The sequence below is a fragment of the Mus pahari genome, chromosome 18 (assembly GCF_900095145.1).
Source record: "Mus pahari chromosome 18, PAHARI_EIJ_v1.1, whole genome shotgun sequence".
Lineage (NCBI taxonomy): Eukaryota > Metazoa > Chordata > Mammalia > Rodentia > Muridae > Mus > Mus pahari.
The window spans coordinates 36,934,087-36,956,716 of NC_034607.1; the positions used below are offsets into that span (position 1 = coordinate 36,934,087).

The 22,630-nt window shown below is 43.0% G+C and overlaps 1 protein-coding gene across 15 annotated transcripts in view; it reads left to right on the top strand.

Moving 5' to 3' along the window:
- Dlgap1 (DLG associated protein 1) overlaps nt 1–22,630 on the top strand; it is an 809,018-nt gene that overhangs the window by 571,123 nt on the left and 215,265 nt on the right. For all 15 annotated transcript variants that reach the window (XM_029531372.1, XM_029531368.1, XM_029531376.1 and 12 more), the window contains one exon: nt 5,886–6,100. In XM_029531372.1, the coding sequence (XP_029387232.1) occupies nt 5,886–6,100 (215 nt within the window). The remainder of the gene's footprint in view (nt 1–5,885; nt 6,101–22,630) is intronic.

The following is a 22,630-nucleotide window of genomic DNA, read 5'->3' on the forward strand; positions in this document are numbered from 1 at the left end:
GGGGGTTGCGAGCCGGGGGACAGCCTGGGCTATAAAGTGTGCCTCAGGCTAAACTGAACTAAGTCATGAGATCCTGACTCAAAAAAAATCATAAAATAATAATCATAGAAAATAACAGCATCAACAACAATAAGGTTGTTCTCTATTAGACTCTCGGTGCTTTGACACAAGCATTTAAAAGCATCTGCTCTTTCCTTGTGATCCATCGCTATTATCAAGCTTGACCCATAAGGAGAGTGCTTCTGTGTGTCACTTCTTTCGTGCTTGTTGAGCCCAAGTGCATGCTGGGATGATTGAAACATGCAGAACTACCTGCTGTCCCACTACCAAGGGCTTGATCCCTTCTGCTCCCTTTTTAACCAAGACTGTCTACTGCCACCACCAGTAAAAACAGCCTTTCTCAGACAAGTGGGCAGGGTCAACCTTCTCATCAGCAGTCCCTAAATCTTTTCCTCCCACAGTCGGGTGGGGAGCCATGAAGAAGGCACTCGAGGCCTTTGGATGTGAGCAGCAGAAAGCGAAACAGCAGGTCAAGCAGTTCAAGGGAGAGAACAATGCAGAGAGAGCCACCAGAGCCTCCTAGGGCCCTATACCCCTCTCGGTCTGGAAGCTGTTGGCTGTGCTAGGCTGTAGTCACAGAGGCGAATCAGGACACAGGACAAGGCAACCTAAAAGCCTGCCGTCCTAACCACACATGTGTCAGTCAGCACAGGGTGGGATACATCCTGGGTATTAGAGGTTTATCAGCAAAATCTAAAGCATTAGCTACTCCTAGCCAGAGGCAACATCTAGAAAGTAAATGAAGAAACAGACTCATATCTACTTGAAAGTCTGCAACCGTGCATAGGACTGTGCCTTCTCAGGGGGGGGTGGGGGGGTGGAAATCCAACCTAGTGGTAAAAGGAGGGATCCAGGCTAGCACAGCAGCCTTTAACTCGGTCACATTAGTAGCTGCCACCTCCTAACTGTCCTTTCTCTCTGACCAAAGGAGAGTAACACTGCACTCTTGGAACTCTACAAAATGGTATGCTTCCTTCCAGACCTATGGACCTCCAAGACAGTCATCTTTTACTCTAAATATCTACACACGAACACAGGCGTACACGCCTGGTTGTTTTGCTGGTCCTAACAGTTCAGGATTGGAGTTTTTCTTCTCCAGGGTCTACATTTTGTACAGCTATATATATATATATATATATATATATATATATATTTAGAACTAACATCTTTGCTATTTTTATATAAAATCTTGTGGTACTCTACCTTTATGAATTATGTATTAATATTTATGTTGCACTCTAATGGAAGTCACATGGGCACAATTCTTTTACCACTATCATTTGAAAAGAATGATTAATCGAAAGGCATACAGATTGAATTCTTCTCAGCCTGTTCCCCTAGCAACAATCACAGACTATTTTTCCTGAAGCCCAGGTTTCTGCCTTGAGTTAAGTTTGTAAAGCACCCGAACAGAAATTGGCATATTAGCTAATCAGCTTGTCATTCATCTCTAACATATTCCAGAAGGCAACACTTAGGAACTCCACGTCGGTGTTAAGATACAGCAAGGGACATGTCATCAGTGACCGTGACCTCTTCTTGTTGATTTTTAGCGTGAGGTTGCTGAGCTGTTGGTGAGACTCTGAACATGATCAGACCTAGGCAACAAGTCACTTTACCAACTGAAGGAAAACAAGACTGTTCTCGTCATTTATAGTTTTCTGAGAAGTCTTTGGAGCTATGCTGATCCCAGAGAACAGCTTTTAGCTTAGAAAGATGAACTGTTCACACGGCTACAGCAGTGGTTGGTGAATGATAAACGAGTTGTGTATAATGAGTCATGATGCTGTCAAGGACCGTGACTGGATGATTTGACAGGTGTGACAAGGTACAGCTCAGAAAGAAAAGAATCCATCAACTCCTGGACAGTAGTAAGGCCGGCCCTGTTGGTACGCTGCTCTTTGTAACATGGGCTACTTCCATAGACCGAGTTCCCTCTATTGTAAAGTACAGGGCAATCAGCATCACCTCTTAACTATGTCCATCAAAGAAACTAACAGGCCAGGGCTGGTGAGATGGCTCAGTGGGTAAGAGCACCCGACTGCTCTTCCAAAGGTCCAGAGTTCAAATCCCAGCAACCACATGGTGGCTCATAACCATCTGTAACAAGATCTGATGCCCTCTTCTGGAGTGTCTGAAGACAGCTACAGTGTACTTACATATAATAAATAAATAAATCTTTTTTAAAAAGAAAAGAAAAAAGAAACTAACAGGCCACAGGTAAGACTGTTCTCCTGAAGATACCACACACTTTGGTCTGAGGGACAATCACAGAAATGGCACTGGTACTGACTGACCTCAAGGCTTCCTCCATGCTGCCTGACTTTTGTAGTACCATAAAGTGCTCTTCCGGCTGCTTGAGGAGAAAAGACATCAATGATCTTAATCAGTTATGAACATAGTAACCAACCTAACAAGGTAAATCCATTGCTACAATAGTGCCAGTGCAGACTAGGGAGGGAACCATCAGCTAGCTCTCTGTTTAAACTTAGAAAGCATACTCCAAACTTTGTACTATACACATGGTTGGAAACATTCCCAGTCCTTAGGAGTGAACTTAATACTATTATTTTGCTTAGAGCACATAGTAGCAAACTCTCTACCCAAAAGTTATGGGTTTTTACTTTTATTGAAAATAGATTCTTTGCTCACACAATAGATCCTGATTACAGTTTCTCCTCCTACCATTCTCCCACCTTCTCCCCACCTTCCCCCCATCCTGATCCACTTCCTTTATGTCTCACATTTAAAAGAACAGACTTCTAAGATAATATATATATATATATATATATATATATATAATTATATAACAAAAGCCTCACATCACAGTTGGACGAGGCAAAAAGAAGGGAAAGAGCCCCCAGGAGCAGGCACAAGAACCAGACACCCACTTGTTCACACCATCAAGTGCTCCATAAAGATACTAAAGTGGAAGTTGTAATATATGCTAGAGGACCTCGTGCAGACCCAAACAGATTACTGCTTAAGTTTCTGTGTGCACGGGAGCTTTGCCCGGTTGATTCAGAGGGCCTTGTTCCCCCAATGTCCTCCATCCCCTCTGGTCTACACTCTCTGGCCTCCTCTTCTGCGGGGCTCAACTCTCAGACTTCCTCTGGGAAGTCTCTTTTTAAATTGGGTGGCAGCTGATGCGGAGATTCACAACCAATCAGAGTGTAGAGAATCGGGGGCTGTAGCATCGTCAGCCTTAGATGAGACATCTAGATTTTCACTCCCCCCACCCCACCCCCGAGGCCCAGGGGACAACCAGAAAGAGGGTAATGAAAGATTCTAAGATCTGGAGCCTGGGGAAGACTCCTAAGAAATAAGAAGAATCTTCTGGCCATGGCAAAGCTGTCACACTCAAGAACTCTGGATGCCTACAAGGGACCAAGCCAGTGAGCATTCCAGCCTGGATGCAGCAGAGGCCTGCAAGGCCTCACCCCTGCAGAGGGGCTGTGAGCAGTTGATGGCATTTTGATTGAAAAAAAGAAATCCATGATTTAAGGAGGAAAGAACAGTGCTTCTGATAGTTGATATGTAATTTCACTTTCTACGGTGAATAATATTGAGAGGTCTTTATCTAATAGAGATGAGAGTAATCATGGACAATCTTTTTAACACTTTTAACTTTTCAAATTCACAGACTATCCCTCATAAAACCCCATTAGGTTCTGATTTTTGCAATTCAACTGGAGAAGTCTTTTATGTTTTGAAGATTTTTTTTCTCCAGATACAGTGATTGTATTCTTTTTTTTAAATTTTTTACACAATATATTTTGATCAGACTTTTCCTCCCCCAAATCCTTCCAGATCCTCCCTACCCAACTTCAGTTCTCTCTCTCTCTCTCTCTCTCTCTCTCTCTCTCTCTCTCTCTCTCTCTCTCTCTCTNTCTCTGTCTCAAAAAACAACACACAAAAACAAGGAATATCAAGACAAGCAAACAACAGCAACAACATAAAAACAATAAGACAAAATTTGTCAAAAGCGATGTAACAGCAATCCTAGGGAGTTTGCTTCTTATTGGCCAACCTCTCCAGGACAATCAGCTTGCCTGGAGTGTGACAACCCGAACACTGTGACTCCAAGGGAATCCCCTCGTGTCCTTTGTCCAGGGACCTCAGCTCTCTGAGCTCCAGGTTTTCATTGAAAAAAAAATCACAGAAAAGGAAATAAAAGCACGGAGACATGCTGACCAAATAAGTCACGGTGGGCAAACTGTTCAGTTTAGTTAAAGGTAGCTGTCTGTCAAGAGGCTGTATCGCCTTCCATAAGCAGGAAATACTCAGCATCTAAACATTTAATCCCAAAATAGAAGGGGGCCAATATTTTGTCAGTGGGTGTGGTGATGCCCACCTCTGATTCCAAAATATAGACTAAGCCAAGTAGACTGAGGGTTACAAGCCATCTTGGCCCCAGTGAGTTACTGGTCTGCCTATGAGACCCTAACACACCCGTAAAACAGACATACATACATACATACATACATACATGTGAATGTGTATATATGTACATATATATGCATGGATGTATATATGTGTATATATATATAATATATACATATACATATATATAATATATATACATATACATATATATTATATATATACATTTTATCTTCTCATTGCAAACCTAACAGGTTAAGACTTCAACCATTTTCCTTACTAGCAGGGTCATGATCCTAGGGTCTCTTTAGTGAGTATTCCATTGTGGCACGGCATCTTTAGCCTGTAAGCATGTTGGTTTAAGAGGTGTTCCTATGTGTATGTATCTACTCCACACTGTCGTATGCATGTCGGTGGTACAAACAGCCTCAGTCTGATTTGTCTCCTGTGGTTAAAGCCTGTACAGGGCCAGGCTTTGTGGGCACTTGATACTTCTTGAAGGATGAAGTCAGTGATGAGTAAGTGTTTCTTTCACCAGTGGGAGAAGAATAAAGCTATACAGGAATTATCCATGCTGAAGTGGGTAAAAGGAATTGAAGTGAATGTCATAATGTAACAAATGTAAAATGGGATATGCAGTGCCCTGCACAGCTTCACAGAAGCAGTGGTGGAAAACAGGAGAAGGCACTGCGCTGACAGCCTCCTCCTGGGGACAGTCCACAGTGGGAATGTAGAACAGGATCCAGCCAAACTTGAGGTAGAAAACATGGCTGGTAACTCTCCTAAGTCATAGAGCAAGCAGAATGACAACAGGGAGACACCGACAGTAAGTGTGGTGGGTGTGATGTGTGCACATGCTAGAGAGACCAGCAGACACCCGATTGGCCATTATGTAAGCATCACTGGGGAAATCCCCCAAAGGAGCTTTAAGAGCTCAGAAGGAAAGGATGAGTGAACAGTCAATGGCGCTGGAACAGAGCAGTGGTCAGAAAGAAAGGAAAGCAGACATGGGGTGGTACCAATGTGAAGTTAAAGAAACCAGGATGAGTCCGGGAACACTCCTGACTCCAAGGTAGTGATGGAGAAAGGTCAGCGCAAAGTTCAAACCAGAGGGCTTTCCTCTCTATCACCTTCCTCCTCAGCTGTGAACAGCACAAGAAAGTTGAGAAGTATAAGTTACCAGAGCCAGCCGTTCACATCCTTCCAGACATTCACCGCTTGTCTACAATTGCAATGTGGATGTGGATGCATTAAAGTGATTTCCAAAACGGCTACAGTAAAACGTTAATATCAAAAAAAGAAAAAAAATCAATGTCTAAGGATTAGAAAACTTATCTCTATAGCCTAATTCATAGTCATAAAAAAAGAGAGAGGAGGACAAGAAAAACTTTTAAAAGTTAAATTCCATTGAAAGTTAAACTTCCTGTTTCCTGCTTTCCTAGGTTCCCCAGGATGAATGGTCAGGGTACACACCTCGCGGGAAAGACGACGAGATCCCGTGCCGGAGGATGCGCAGTGGTAGCTACATCAAAGCCATGGGGGATGAGGACAGTGGGGACTCGGACACGAGCCCCAAGCCGTCTCCCAAGGTGGCTGCAAGAAGGGAGAGCTATCTCAAGGCCACGCAGCCGTCCCTTACAGAGCTCACCACCCTCAAGTGAGTAATCCTCCCTCTGTGCCTTCCCTCTGCCCCTGGGGCTAGCACCTGGGGCCTGGCAGATGACAGGATATGGTGAAAACGTCCTTCAGTTACATCAGTGCAATGACTGAACGACCTGTCGATTTTGACATTGAATTTGACCTGTCGATGCCAATGTCATCAAAGACAGGGGGGGGAAGCTGGTGCACTCTTAATGCCCAAAAGCCATCAGAATTACTTTTGGGGGGAAAGAAGGTTTTCTGGTTAATGAAGGGGTCCAGTACCTCGTCTTGGAACATTTGTTTTTTTAGCTACTAAATATAGAAGTGAACTCTTCCTTCAAAGACTTGGATTTTCAGAAAATTATATAATGTGAGGGCAATGGTTCTCTCAGAGAATTGTATAGAACAAGGTTATGCTGGGAAACTGGGTAGTACATCACAGTTCTTAATATGCATGTTTGAATCTGGATTCCATACATATTGCAGTTTGTAAGACCTTAAAAGTGTTCCTTGTTTGTTTATTTTGGGGGAAAATGTGAGTATAAGTGTTTACAGTTGTGCTATTTGGAGAAAAACAACTTTTTTTCTCCAAAGGAAACAAAAGTAAAACTCACTTTTTTTTTTTTTTGAGACAAGGTCTCACTATGTTGCCCTAGCTGCCCTGATGCAAACTGTGTAGTCCAGGCTAGCCCTGAGATCCACCTGCCTCTGCCTCCTGAATGCTAGGATTAAAGGTATTACTACCATACCTAGCCCAGGCACTGTTATTTCAAAAACACCTGTCTTTTGTATATTTTTATAGAAGGTAAATCAGAGCCCTGGAATATAGATCTATTTGGGTCTAAAGGATATATTTTAGATAATTAGTGTTTTTTAAAGTACTCTCTTTATAAAATGCATGTGACTAATACTATTTATGCACTTGAATTAGGTTACAGAGTGAAATATTAAGAGGCAAGTGAAACAGAAAAGGACGAAGCAGTTAGGTTAAAAATACAAATAAGATTACTGATCAAGAACACTGAAGAGCAGCTGGCTGATCTGTGACAAGAATCATTTAAAATAGTGGAGGACATAAAAACCGGACAGGAAAATCTACTCTTGGATCCTTTTCAAGGGGCCATATGGTATGGCTCTGAAATCTTTTAAATCGAACCTTAACAATTACATATTAGTTTCCTAAGCCACAGAGGAAAGCCATTCTCTCTCACCTCCCATCCCACGTTCTCTCTCTCTCTCTCTCTGCTTTGTGTGTTAGCTGATCTCAGAGCTAGCTTCACGATCTTCACACAAACAAACCAATTCATGGCTTCCTATCACAGGGAGTTAGAGGTGTGGGGCTGCCTAGCTCCCCAGACCTGCAGAGGTCAGCCCTTCCTTATCTCTTCATGGATTCTGGTTGAAGCCAGGATACTTGGCATCCCTTGACTGACATTACACAGGACCAGCTCATCACTTTCATGACACTAGCTGCCGCATTGGGGGAACCTCCTTAATTAGCCTCATGTTAACTTGATTAAATCTGCAAGACCCTGTTCTTTCTGTAAGCATTCACAAATATTGGCAGCATATCTATTTGGGGCATATGATTTGGCCTATAATATGACTACAGGATAAAAGTTGGTTATGGAAATTTTTAAAAGATAAACAAATCTCTGTTGAACTTTGACACACCTGCAAGATGCTCAAAATATCAACTAGCAGACTGGTTTTATAAACTAGATAGTGGGCCAAGATGTTGTATAGCCAGAGACACATGCATATATATGTATGTGTATGTATATGTGTATATGTAATTTGTAGGGCTTAAAATATCTCTTATAAGAGATAATAATTGTCACAGCCATGGTGTCAAAATAGACAAGTGCGGTCATGCAGAGGTTAAGATGTGACATAAGCCCTTCAAGTTCTTGAAGTGGAAGGAGGTGGGGATGGGCAGCTTCCAGCATCCTCTACGCCACCTCCCAGAGCATCCTGTCAGGATGCTGGACATGCCGGACACATCAGCTGAGTGACACACTGGGTCTTAGGTGGTGGGATACAGTGGTTACTGCTCACAGCAATACACGGTTATGAAGTGAAGACAGGCGAAGGACGGTGAGGATCAGGAAGAAAGCTCTGGAAAGGCTGCCACCAGTCAGGTGCTGAAGTCAACGTTCACAGTTTTTGCTCTTCCCAGAAACGCATGCCTTGAAATTAATTCTCCTTTGCCTTCTGCATAATACTCCATCTCTAACTTCTTAGGCCATATCTAGACAACCACATCTTTTTAAATTCTCTAGAAGCTTTAAGAGAAAGTTCACATGTCCAACTTCTGTCCAACTTTGTGACATTGTGACATGCTGTCATCTACAAAGTCCATGCTTGAGAAATGTGTCATTGAGTCACCAAAAAGAAAAAAGAAAAAAAAAGCCATAATGCTTTAGGTAAGTTGATGGTTTTGACTAGGAGTCGCACTCATCTGAGGTACATGTCGTCATGTAGTCTGTGAGCCACAGGTCAGACACTTCTGGAGGAGGACAGACTTCTTCAGTAAAATGCTCAAATTGGATGTGAGTGGGTGAGGGCTCTTTCTATCCTCCCAGCTAATGGAAACTCAAAATGAAAACCAGTGGTACCCACAAATTACAAAAACATTTTTCATTACTCAGGACAGAGTTTCATGAAGCCACCTCTGCATCGACCCCTGCTCATCAGCGGGCCAGAAGATGTCTGAGCAGTGTATAATCATGCTTTTTTTTTTCTCAGTGTGACCAGGATATTACACAGAATTAATTATTCCTGAGTATGCTTATCAGCATGTATTTCTTCCTGCCCTGTTCCTTGAGTCCTAAGTCTTATCGAAGTCCCCATATTCCCTTCCTATCATCCTTAGTCACATATAATCATTAGCTGACATCTAGTTTAACCACGTTGAAGAATTAAAAGTCAAAAGTGTCATGACTTGGAATCAATCCTTCTTAGTCCTTGATGATGTTTTGACTGGAGTCATGATTTTTTTTTTCTAGAAGTTGGAAGCTTTCAACCCTCCTGTGATAAAGATACCCAGATCCTGGGATTCTAGTCCCCAAAAAAGAAAACTATATTTATGTTCCTACTTCTTTGACATTTAAGTCAAAAAATTTTTTCCCTCCTTCCTCCTCAACAATTCAGAGTCTTAGGGATGAGTCACAGCCATGAGCCAAGATAACTAAAATTAGTCTAGTGGGACCAGGACAACATTTTTGTCTGAGGCTTTCCACTCCCCTCTTCTCGCAGAAGCAGAGAGAACACTCCTACAGTCCTTTCTATTGTTTTTCTTCTTGTTTTCCAAAAGCATCTTTTAGAGTTTGTTCTTGCGTCGGCTACTTAGTGTTAGTGACTAAGTCTTCGGCATACAAAGCCTAAGGCAGATGAACATTCCGAATCATGAGGAGACTTGGCAATGAAGTCCACCTCTGGGCTTGTGGGGCTCCTTAGTAACTCCTGTCTGAAAGCCTGCCTCCCTCATGTTCCACTGCCAACACACCCCGACTGACCTCTGACCTCATCTGACTGACCTCTGACCTCATCATTGCTGTTGCCTTCCTCTGCACTCAGCTAACGAGGCGTCTGAAATGGCCTTGGTTTCCTCAGTAAATTATGTTTTCAGAAAAGCGTCTGAATTTTCAATAATAAGTTTTCAGACAGGTCGAGGAGAGGTTTGGGAACCAGAGTTTCTTCCGAACACTTCCCCACAGTTTAGCTCTGAAGAAGAACATGGATCTTTATCCCGAGTCTTTATAATTCTGTTTGTTTTCAAAGCTGGACTACGGACTGCTGCAACGGTTGGCTATAATCAGGCCCAAGCTAGTCTCGAATTTATTTCACTCAAATATACTATGGAAGGAATGTTCTAAAATGATTCTAGGCGAACTTCCATTTTAAAACATTCTAAAGTTGGGTTGTGGACAGTGGCACATGGCTTTAATTCCGACAGTCAGGGGGTGGAAGCAGGTAGATCTCTGTGGGTTCAAGGCCAGCCTGGTCTATGCAGTGAGTTTCAGGCCAGCCAAGGCTACATAATGAGATCCTGTCTCAAGAAAATAATAATAATAATAGTAAAAACAATAGTTGTTGTTATTATTATAAATAGTCTAAAATTAAGTTCAAGTACCAGTAACCCAAAGCAAATAATGCTTTAAATTTTCTTCATATTTTTAATCCCTTTATCCAAATGTTAGGTGAAAAAAATTCCCCTGGGGGAGACTTCTAAAATCATTGGGAATGACCCCAGCCTGTACAATAGGACTAGTCAGGCTCTTAGCAGTTTGGATAGAGTATCTAACCTGTGATCTCAAAGGACTTTGTGTTGGTTATCCTCTTCATCTTCATTTATTTCCTGACTCCTCACTTTTTAAAAGATAAATTAATTACTCTTCTCATGTTGTGACCAAATAGGTGACACAAAGCAATACATGTGTGGGAGTAACTGGTTTTAGCTCACAGTTTGAGGGGGCCATGGTCCATCCTAGAGGACCTAGGTATGGTGAAGTTGATAGCAGCTAGAATTCCTTCCAACTGAACAGTCCATAAAGCAGAGAGAGTTACTGATATTTGTGCTTAGCCAGCCCCGTTTCCCTTTTGTTCAGAATAGGAGGCCATTTAATGAGATGGCTCTACCCTGGATGTGCCTCCCCTCCTTGACACCCTGTGACAGCAACCTTACACATAGTCCCGTAGGTGTGGCCCCAAGGTGATTCCAAGCCCAGTCGGAATGACAATGAAGGTGAGACACACTAAGTGGCTCTTTTCTTTTAGCTAAGCCTCAACATCTCTGTGTATAAGTCAGACTTTCAGCATGAATAAGAGCTCTAAACAGTGGCTCTAAGACCTAGGCTGTGACAGCCAGCATTAGCAGATCCCAGCATTGATAGAGGAGCACACAGCAGATCCCAGCTCAGATAGATGAACATTAGACTCCCGTATCTTGGTCTCATTGACCCCTGTTGTCTGTGGATGTCATTGTTCATCTACATGAAAGATCCCTGGGGAGCTGCTTGATACTGATGAGGAAAATGTAGAGATAAAGTATAGTTGGTGGGGGTAGGGTGGGGTGGGGGTTATTCACTAGTTAAAGACAATAGAAAACAATATTAGCAAGTAAAGTGCTTTGAGAAATGCCTAAAGTTAAATCAACTCTGAAATGAATGTCTGCATCGAGAGCATAGAAACTCATTGGTCTTTGTAGAAGTTTCTTTTCTTTCTAGACGAACTTGTGTCCCTGATTGTTCCTCACACTCCACGTGCCCGTCCTACCCACCGACTGTTCTTCATGTTGTTTCTCTTCCCAGAAAAGGAAGAGGGGGAGGAGATGGGAACATTGCTATTTTTTTTTACAGAATATATGAGCCATATTTAAGAACACAGCAATATACATCACCCATCTTTGCCTAAGCTTTTGAAATATCTGTGCTCTTCTGTTGTCTGTTTTCCCCCAAATTCTTTCCCAGTTCTCTCCTACCTTCCCCCAGAATATAACTGACATAAACTAGCAAGCACCCCATACAATCTCAGGGAGGGCAGAATAATCATACAACCAGACACACAACATTGTAAATTTATATCCCCAGTGACAGTAATACCTTCTCTTACTGTCCCCAGTCTTTCCAACTCTCTTCTCACACTCCAAAATAATAAGTTGAAAAAATGTTAAAAAAAAACAGGAGCATCATTCTTTCTTATAGATAAATTATCACTTGCTTGTAGGCAGAGATATTTTAAACCCAAGCTGGCGTGAGCCTGACTGAACAGTGGAGGTAACTAGTACAAAGAACTGCCTCTAGTACAGAGAAGTAGTCTCCATTCACCAGGCCAAGCTCCAAAACCTAGGATCTGAAAGCCCGCCTTCAGATGGAATTAATCTGTTGAATGGTGTGGTCTGTACCCTGTCCTATACCTTACTATACGGTTACTCTTTTAAAAGTCCATCTTAGAAGGAAACTTGCATGGATCGAACTATCGTGAAGTGACCTTGGTGACAGAGGAGAAGCGAGAGTGTGTGCTTAATGAATGTGAAAAGATGTCCAGACTCTCTTTACAGAGAGCTTGAACACACAGACAAGAACACAGAAAAGACATTTGCATCTTTTTAAAGATGTTTTTAATTATCTGTATGTATGGGAGGGATGGTATGTGCACACAAATGCTAATACCGGCAGAGACCAGAACAGGGCGTCTGATCCCCTGGCTCTGGAGTTAGGATGGCTGTGAGATACCTGATGTGGGTCTAGGGAACTGAACTCCAGGTCATCTGGAAGAGCAGCAGGAATTCTTAACCACTGAGCACCTTCCCAGCCCAGATATGTACACTTTCACAGAGTTCTCAGTACATGACTGAGGACAAGAGTCTCCTTGACAGAGACGCTAATGGACAAATGCGCTCGCTGCCTCCCATCTATCTAATATAATTGTTGTTAAGTAAGACCAAAAAAAAAAAATCCCTAAGCAATACTCTCATTAGGAAGGAAAAACATAGAACACAGTAGATGTGTATTCACACAAGTCCTTCTGGGTAGGATGTTTCAGGATCTCCTCCGCATCTCGGAGCATCTCCCTTGGAAGGACATTTCTGTTATCCTCCTTGTCTGCATCTGTAGTGCATTCTGAGGGACATTCGTTCCCTGTGAGCCCAGAGTGTTATTTCAGGACTCCTTCAGAGACGTGTCTTTTGATCTAACCTGTGGTTCCTTGAACAGTACAGCCCCATAATCCTGCAGGCACCCTTTTATCTCTTGACCCCAGTGAGTTCGGTGAACTGATTGTCATACTCACAGAATCCACGTAGATGCAATTGCTATCAGGGGTTACTATCTAGGCTGGGCTTCTTTGCCTTCTTATCCACACATCTCCATCTTAGAGACTCTCAGCTCATCGCATCAACTTAATTTCTCCGAGTCTCTCAGGGGGGGGTTAAGTGATGGGGGAGGGTGGGGGGTGAGCGTGTCCTTGAATGGAACTTTGCTAGAAGAGATGAATCTCACCTTCCTTCAGCATCAAAGTTTCCCAGGGGCTGGAGAGATGGCTCAGAGGTTAAGAGCATTGATTGTTCTTCCAGAGGTCCTGAGTTCAATTCCCAGCAACCACATGGTGGCTCACAACCATCTGTAATGGGATCTGATGTCCCCTTCTGGTATGTCTGAAGAGAGCAATGGTGTTAAAAATAAATAAATAAATCTTTAAAAAGCAAAGAAGTTTCTCAGGGTTTGTTTTACCTTCTACAAATTAGTTTAAAACCAGTTCCTTCCTCCAGTTCAGCAAGCCCTCAAATGTGTAGCCCATTTATTTATTTTTTTAATTTTATTTTATTATTATTATTATTTTATTTATTTACATTTCAAATGCTATCCCGAAAGTTCCCTATACCCCCCCCCGCCCCTGCTCCCCTACCCACCCACTCCCACTACTTGGCCCAGGCCTTCCCCTGTGCTGGGTCATATAAAGTTTGCAAGACCCAGGGGCCTCTCTTCCCAATGATGGCCGACTAGGCCATCTTCTGCTACATATGCAGCTAGAGACACAAGCTCAGGGGGTACTGGTTAGTTCATATTGTTGTTCCACCTACAGGGTTGCAGCGTAGCCCATTTAATTCTTTCACTGCTACTTGAAAGAAGAGCCCCCTTTTCTCCTTTATTTATTTCCTTCCTAACATGAAAAGGCTTGTCAGATGTTGCCAACAGCAACCAACATGTTATTAACACTATGATAGGAGTCCGTGTCTTGCATCATCTCTCCTCTAGGTTATACAGAACGTTTTGCAAAATGATTCACTTACAGGGGGAGCATTGATGAACACTTTCTCCAGCCTCTAATGACAAGTGTTTGCTAGTGACCAACAAGTCCTGAAACCACAGGCATACCCTTTGAGGGTTTTTTTTTTTTATTCTTATTGTTATAGGAACATCTTACTTCTGATTCCAGCTTACACCCCAGCAAGGACAGGCTAAGCTCTGCTCAGCTGATAACTGATTCCCCAGGTTCCATAGCTTGACTCTTGCTCCCTATGCCAGTGGGCAGGAGACTCTGCTTGTTGCCGTCACTCCCATACTCAGAGTGGCAGCCGCTCCACCTTAGCACCTGCTTCCACAGTTGCCAAGCAACAAGGGGAATTCGGTGAATGAAGCGCTTTCCTAGAAGTGAGACGTGGATTGGACTCACAGTTTCATAGAAGTGAGACGTGACTTGGACTCACGGCTCATGGCTAAAGCGTGCTGCATGGCCACACCTCATTTCGAAGAGGCATTTGAAAGAGTTGTACTCCCGGAAGCCTAGAAAACTGAGAACTGAGTCTGTTTGGTGGGCAGCAGTGAGCACACCCAGAGGTCTTTTTCATGCTCTTTCCTCCCAGTTCCTAAACACTGTCATTTCTGTCCTTCATTCCTCCCACAAAAACCCAAGCACACGGTCCAGACTCTAAGACTAGACAGCTCAGTTCAGACACTTAACTCTGACTCTTCAAGTCTCATATAGAAAGTTATTTGACTATGCTATGCCTCAGCTTCCTCATCAGTGACTCAGGGATAAGATGAGTAACTATGGAGCTTCAAGGTGATGGGTATGAAGCACTCAGTGCACAAGAGATGCTCTCTACAGCTTAGTTGACGTCATCGCCCACATTGTTAAGTGCCACTATCCCATAGTGACATCTTCTGATCCTTAGCATAACAAAGAGTGGACCAGATGAACATTTCCATTCTTCTAAACCTCCCTCTCAAACCATAACACTTCTCCCTGGTCAATATTTCATCTTCCTGGGAACTCTCAGGGTGAATATTAGCGAAGGTAATTAGCCTTGTGCCCTTTTCTATCATAAATTATTTCTCCCTCCTGTAGAAGACAAGTAATGTGTGTGCAGCCTTTGGCACAGGGCCCGAGCAGATGCTGAGTATGTGCTTCCTGTCCTGCCAACACCCCTGTGTGTCTAATGTAGGTTGAACAAGAGCTTCCCACAGAGGCATCAACCTGCTGTCCTTGGGGTGAACAGGCATCCAGCCTCTGCCAGGTTGTACCTTTAATCTCCCGGATTCCTCAGCCGCCCCACACTTCAGCATCTGTAGTTCTCTGAAAAGCTGTTTCCTCTCAACCCTGCTTAGCTCTGCCAGCCCACCTGGAGGCTGGGAGCTCAGTCTGTCAGGTATGCATTATCGTGTTAAAAATATCTACACAGCCATCCCCAGGACTGTCATCCACTGTGAATGCTGGCATGTTTCCTTTAGTTTATCTGGGGAATCCCTAAGATCCTGATTAATTAATGAGACCTTTTAGAATTGAAGAGGGGATCTTGTTCAATGTCCACACTTTTAGAACTTGTTTGGGGATCCACATAGGCCAAGAAGGGTGGAGGTACCTGATCCTTTGTGCTGATAAACAGTGCTACTTCCCCTCGCCTCTATAGCTCTCTTTTCAAGATTAATAGTTGCAAATAACGGTCTACTCAGAGTTTTCAGTGCATTTTGCTTGATCTCAGTATTTTTAAAAGGAATATAGAGTCAACGTTAACAAAAAAAAAGATTCTCCTGTTTTCTCCTTATCAGCCAGCTCCTAGCTCTGTGTCTTAAGGTCTAGCCCTTTGCTTTTTATGTCTCTCCCTCTCAGTGACTCATGGGATGGTGAGGACGTTCCCCTTGATCAATCTGGGGACTACCTGCGCCATCTGGACAAGATTCTTGACTTTCAGCCTGGAAGCTTCTTCAGTTCCAGAAAAAAGCATGGCTGACAGTTCTTGACATTCACCTAGGATACCAGTTGTGTTGAAGTTGCCCATACCTGAGCCATCCTGGGCCAGACTTCAGAAGTTCTTTTTTGGCTGATGGTCTGTGGTTCTAAGATTTGGCTTCTCCTAGAGCCTACCTCTTCAGAGGCTTAGACTGAAAAGCTAACTGAGAACGCTGATTGACCTTACTTTTTCAGTGAAAGAAGGTTCTGTTATGGCTTGAAGGATAAAGATATTTGTCAAGCTTGAGAACCTGAGTTCAGTCCCCAAAACCCATACAATGGAAGGCAGAACCTACTCTCCCAATCTTTTCCCTACCTATATGCTGTGGCACGTACACAAATAAGTAAATGGATAAATGTCATTTTAAAAATGTTAAAAGAATCGTGTGTCAGAGTTTAAGATGGAGGTAAACCAGAGATGAGCATACCTAACCATTAGTATATTTATTATGTTCTTGATAGTGGGACTGAATGCCTCAAACAGGCAAAAGGAGGAAGATGTTAGGCTCATAGTAGGCAGAAATCAGAGAGGGTGACCAAATATAGAAAGGGCCAGGACAAACAATAGCACCAAAGTACATCCTCAGAGTCATACTTATTATAACTAGACCTCCTGTCCCTTCCTTTCTCACCTAGCAGTAATGCCATCAGATTATGAATCTGTCTGTCAGTGAATGAATCCATCCATCAAGTCAAATCTCTCACAATCTCATTGACTATGGAGATACCATTTGAGGCACACCCAGATAGGCTTTCTCATGTCTTATTAGTATATATTTGTTATACATAATAATGGGTTTCATTATTACATTTCTATACCCATACATAGTGTGTTTCTATCATATCCCCTACTCTTGTCCCTGACCACTCCCAATAATCCCCTGTCTCTAAAGGCTTCATCCACTGATGCTCTGTTTACTGATCCGGTCAAGTAGACAATCCAAACTAACCAACATAATCAGCTTTTCAGCATGGTGACAGAGTACCTGATATACATAGCAGAAGAAGAGAAAGTATGTTCGGGCTCATGACTTCTGAGGTTTTAGTACATGGTTGTACGGTTTCGTTGCTTTGAGGCCTAGTGAGGCTGAGCATCACAGTAGAGAATGTGGCATTAGAACCAAGCTGCTTACCAAGTGGCCGCATGGCAGCTCGGAGAGAAAGAAGATACGAAGGTATGGGTATCCTCTTTAGTGTCACCCTAACCAGCAGGACGTTCTGAAGAATCCCCAGAGTTCCAAACATCACATAGTTGCAGGAACTATCAGCAGCTGGCAAAATCACCCCTCTGCTAGAGCACGAGGCAAATCATAGTCAGCTGCTGTGGACAGTCTGAAGCAGCCCCATGTTCCGCATCTGGGATTAAAATGAGAATATATCCCCGTGTTTCTGTTTTTTCAAAAGTACCAAGGTTCTCACTACACGTGTGTGTCATGTGTATGTGTGTGCACACATGTTTGCATGTGTGAGGGTACATATGTGTAGGGAGCAATTTGGGGCCTGAAGTTGATATCAGAAATCATCCTTAATCCCCCTTCCACCTTATTCATTGAAGTGCGGTCTCCCAACAAACCCAAATCCCACCAATATGGCCAGTCTCTCTAGCCAGCTTGTTCTAAGGGTTCCCTATCTCTGTCATCCAAAGAAAACTAGATTCTCACCCAGATTTCTACACACAGAGAAAATTGCATGGGTTCTGGGAATCCAAACTCCACTTCTAATGCTCTGTGACAAGTACTTTAACCACTGAGCCGTCTTTCCTACACCCGACTACATGCTTCTTAACAATTTCTGGGAACTGCATTATATCCATGACTCCATTATATACCATGACCTATGCAGCTATTTTTCTCTTTGGGGAATAGTTGTATCCAAAGTTATGGGAGGCCTAAGTTTAGGAAAATGAGATATTTATATCATATCAAAATGGCCATGAGACTATAATCCTTGGATGAGATTATAGGAAGGAAGTGAGAGTTAAAATGTAATTGCTCCGGACCTCAGAGCACTGAGTCATTTGAAAGCAAGGGAAACAAAAAAAAAAAAAAAAAGAAAGAAAGCAAGGGAAATAAAACAGAAAGCCTGGTATACAGAAAGATGTGTTCCTAACCACTAAAACGAGAAATGCTGATCACAGAAGCCTTACCCTTCTGTACCCAGCAAGCAGGACTGGACTGAGACCCTGCCACTTGGGGGTAGACATAAGCAATCTATTGCCAGAAAACAACCAAGGGACCAGCCACTGGATTTGTCATTTGATTTTTTTCCTTTAAAGCTCACAATCGTAATGGCATTTCATCAAATGTTTAAAAGTAAAATTAAAAAAAAAAAAAAAGGTATGAGAAGTTCTAGCCTCTTTCCTTCCTGTAGATCTTGAGACTGGGCTGCTTAAAAAGTACCATAACCACCCCCACCCTTTCCTAGCTTTCTTTGTCTGTCAATTGAAGGAAAACCTTCATCTCAGGTAGATTCATCTCTGGTAATATTCAAGGAGGAGAGAGCGACCCTTGTGGAAAAATCATGTCAGCTCTTTTGTTTTGATTTTCCAAAATCAGGTAAACTCATCAAATCCTTGCACTCTTCAGAGCTCGCTGCCCCCACCCTCCCTGAGTTTATTTAAGTAGTTGCCTGTAGCAACCACCTACATCTTAAGGAGCAGAGCTGGGCATTGTAGAAACAGCTCGACAAGCTTCTTCTGTCTTAGCCTCGATGATTAGACTCTGGATCCCGGAGGTAACCACATTAAAATTTAAATAATATTTTAAAGAGATAACAGCAGGCTCTGCTTGTCTTTATATTTTTTTAAGAGCACTATTTTAGGAATGAGACAAAATGATAGCAGCTGCTATGGTTGGGTCCACTGTTCACCCTCAGTCCTGTCCCATATAGGAGAGGAAACTCAGGCCAAAGGTACAAGAGCTCAGAACTTCCTGTGCTCCCTTCATCCTCCCTGGTAGACCCAAGTGTCTGTGCTCCACCAACTGTGTGCCTCAGGCTGGCTGTTCACCAGGGAAAGTCCCCTGAAAAGTTAGGGAAGGCAGCCATGGGTATACATAGGTGCACCTTACTACTCTATGAATTCCTTTGTCTCTCATGGGTTTTTCTTCAAGCATAGAATTGCCCTAGTTAGATATCCTTCTGTAAATATTTGTGAAAATGAACTTTGTTCATGAAGTTAGAGTTAGGAACCTAGAACACACTGTAAGGATGCATTATGTCATCTGTGTACCAGGAACAAATTTCACTTTGAAACAAACAACCTTAGTGAAGGGAAAGACCACTTGGCAGTCAAGGGGCATAACTGCTCTTGCAGAGAGAGGATCAGAATTTGGCTGCTAGCACCCACAGTGGGCAGCTCACAACCATTTGTAATTCTAGCTCCAGTGGGCCCAATATGCCCTCCTCTTGCCTCTCACCACACTCACATGCTCAGATCCACACACATGGATGCACAGATAATTTAAAATAAAAATGTAAAACAAGACCATGAAAATGAATGACTGAAAAACCCTATAAATACATTTGTTCACGAAGACTAGATCTTCCCCCACCACAACCCCATGTACACTACAGTGTGCCAGGCACAACCGTGCAGATGCCCCTGGTCCTGTTAATCTCCTCCCTGTGGACCAGTCTGCTCAAGTCAGTCTAGAGGACTCTTCTAGACAGAGCTACCCCCCCCCCTCCCATGCTACTCTTTCCCTTAGCCCCATTGTCCTCAGAAAGGGAGTTTTTCACTTGCCAACCCCAGAGGCTTAAATGGCTGAACGTGAAGTGATCTTTTCCAGCCCTGTCCAGTTTTGTACTCTGACTGCTGATCTATCATCCCCACCCCACCCACCAACTCCTTTCCCCTCTTAGGAGAATTCCCTAGCAAGAGCCAATGACTGATGGACAGACAAATGAAGTCAGTGTTTTTCTAACCTGGAAACTTTGCTTTGCTTGTAGGGAATAAGTGAATAGGGGAGTTGGATCAACATTCCCTAGATCCTTTGTTCTAGTGACACACTGTAACACATTGTGATACACTGTGACACACAGTGACACTGAATCCTTGTTACATTTGACTAATTTGGTTAAAACACAGGTGCAAAATCGGACAAAAACATTAAAGATACACTATGTGTGCTCTCTACCCTTTTATGGACTGTAGGAGACTTCCTTCACTCCTTGTGTTTATTTTTATGTTTCAATCTGCTCTTGGTAGTGTGCATGCTTAAACTTCCAAGACAAGACAGTACAGACAAGGTGGTTCAAAACCTACTTTCTCCCAGTTCTAAAGGTTGGGAGTCTGAGAGCAAGGTGCTATTACAGTCAGATGCTGGTGGGAGACTTTGTGCAGACTTCTCTCTCTACACACCAAGAGATTGAGGAAGCACAGAGCAATCTGTCTTATAAGGACATTAATCCCATCATGAAGACCCCACCCTCATGACATTATATAAACTTACTCACTCCCCTCAGAAGGATCCCCTCCAGAATCCTCTTTGGATGTGGGGCCTTCAATATAAAGTGGAGGGAACACATTTTTTTTTTCCTATAGAGCCTGACATTTTTATCTGTAAAAAAAAAAAAAAAAATGTGGTGATGTGTTCCAGGAAGCAGAAATATTGGCCAATGCATTTTTCAGATACCCATGCCCCCCCCCCAGTGGTAGAATGTGCTTTGGTGGTATGCTGAAAACCCAGTAGGTCTCATCTCATGCCAATAACTGTGTGTAGCTTCTTGACCAAACAGTTGTGAGCTATGGTCTGTAGCACATTTGTGAACCTGGCTGTGGTGATATAGATCTGTATTCTCCTAGAACCTCTTGGATTTATGCTATAGCTCAGTACATTGGCCCCTCTCTTCCTGGTTTCTTAGCAGAGTATGATGTCTCAGTCTTGCCTTCCCATAGAGTATTGAGGCATAAGAAGATGCTTTCCATATGCAGTAGCTGGGAGTGTGTCACAATTGTGTGCTTTCTGTGGTTGTAACGGTTTATCACTTGCTGCTCACTTGATAGTCAAACAACCCTCTTTTATTCAGGAAAATTGGCTTCGCAGTGATAGATTGCATTAGTCAGCTTTCTATTACTGTAGGAAATACCTGCAGTGCTAATAAAGAATATATTTATAGAAAGGAAAGGTTTATGTTTAGCTCCATTTCATGGGTTCCAGTTAGTGTGTGATTAGCTCTGTTGTTTTTAAGCTTGAAACAAGATATCTCCCAGTTGGAGCACATGATGAGAAAGAAAGGAAAGAGATGGCACCCTACTCTCCCCAGAAGTGTGCACCCAGTGACCTGGAGATTCCTCCTCAACACCTTACAGGTTCTGCCATATCCCAACAGGACCAAGTAGAACACCAAGATTTTGCTAAGTGGATCTTTGGTGGGTTAAGGATCCCAACTATATAAGTCATATAATTAGCCACACTTGGATGTAGCTCCACAACCAGTGTGTTTTCCATTACACTAAGTGCCAGCAGATGAAGATAAGGACGATGATTTTGAAGAAGAGAAACTGAGAGTGGTTTCCCCTCGATATTTGCTATGAAAGGTTTTTCCAGGCAGCTGTTCTATAGCACTGACATTCTCAGTGCTATGCCCACCTTCATGACAAACTCATTTTCTCCCTCTGTCTCTGCATCATGGTGTCATAGGACAGACTCAGAGGTGACGTGTCTCTGTAACAGGGATGTCAGCCTGAGGTTGCTGGGTAAAACCTGGCATCACTTGGCAAGAACCCTGTGGGAACTGCTGAGTCCTGTGACGCCTTTGCCTATGAGACGACGCCTCCCCATGACTGACTGACTCCTCTGGCTCTGCTCATCCCCTGGTCCAGCCTTGCAACACTGCCAGATGCTAGTGTGATACCAGGGAAAGATCCTGAGTTTCACTGTGGGTTCTGTGGGGAAAAAAGAATATTTGTGCTTCACTGCCGTTATTTGTATTCTATAAGCCATAAAGCCATAAGAAAACAATGGACAAAATATATTTATTTAATGTGCCTACCTTAGCCCCCAGTAAGAAAATCCCCTTATCATATTTATAGTAGCACTTCAAGCTACCTTTTATATCAGAAAATATTTAAAATATTTTGACAACTACTACTTAAAAATAGAAAGGAGAGAGAGAAAAGAGGGAGAGGGCAGAGGAGGGAGCAGGGAATCTCCTTATGTATTTCAAGCCAAGCTTTTTCCTTGCTTTTATGGTATCCAAATTTCTTATTCTCTTCTGACATTCATTATGTGGTTCCATGACCTTCCTTTTGCTTGCCAGAATGTGTATGAATATTCACCGAATACTGGGGCCATGCCATTTTGGAAATAAGTGGCCAACTCACAGGGGAAATTGGTTGAAATAAATTTTCCCTTCAACAATAAACGAGTTTTTGCTAATGTATTCTACATCATGTAAAATGTGCAGCAGCCGGCAGAAGTCAGTGCTGATGGCGATGGAGGGTAAAAAGCTGGCACCCTTATCTCTTACTGTGTATTAGGAATCAGCCATGTCCTGTTCGGAAAATGCACAGCGTCCTCTCTGCCCACAGACACCTAGTCTGTAACCCAGAGTCACACAGCCATCTATCTGCATAATTAAGCAGTCACCTGCAGGCTTCCTCAATCTGCCCTCTGGAGGCAGTTAGCTAAGCCACCGCTTTGTATAAGCTGGCAGGGGAGGGAGGTAATTGAACCCCCCAAACTTTTGTGTCAACCTTTACTGTACCCTAAAAATCTCAACTGTTAGAAGAATAGAAATAGAAATCTCAACTATTAGAAGTTCCCTTTATACACAGAGGGCTTTCTACTTGCATCAGAAAGAAGTGCAAAGC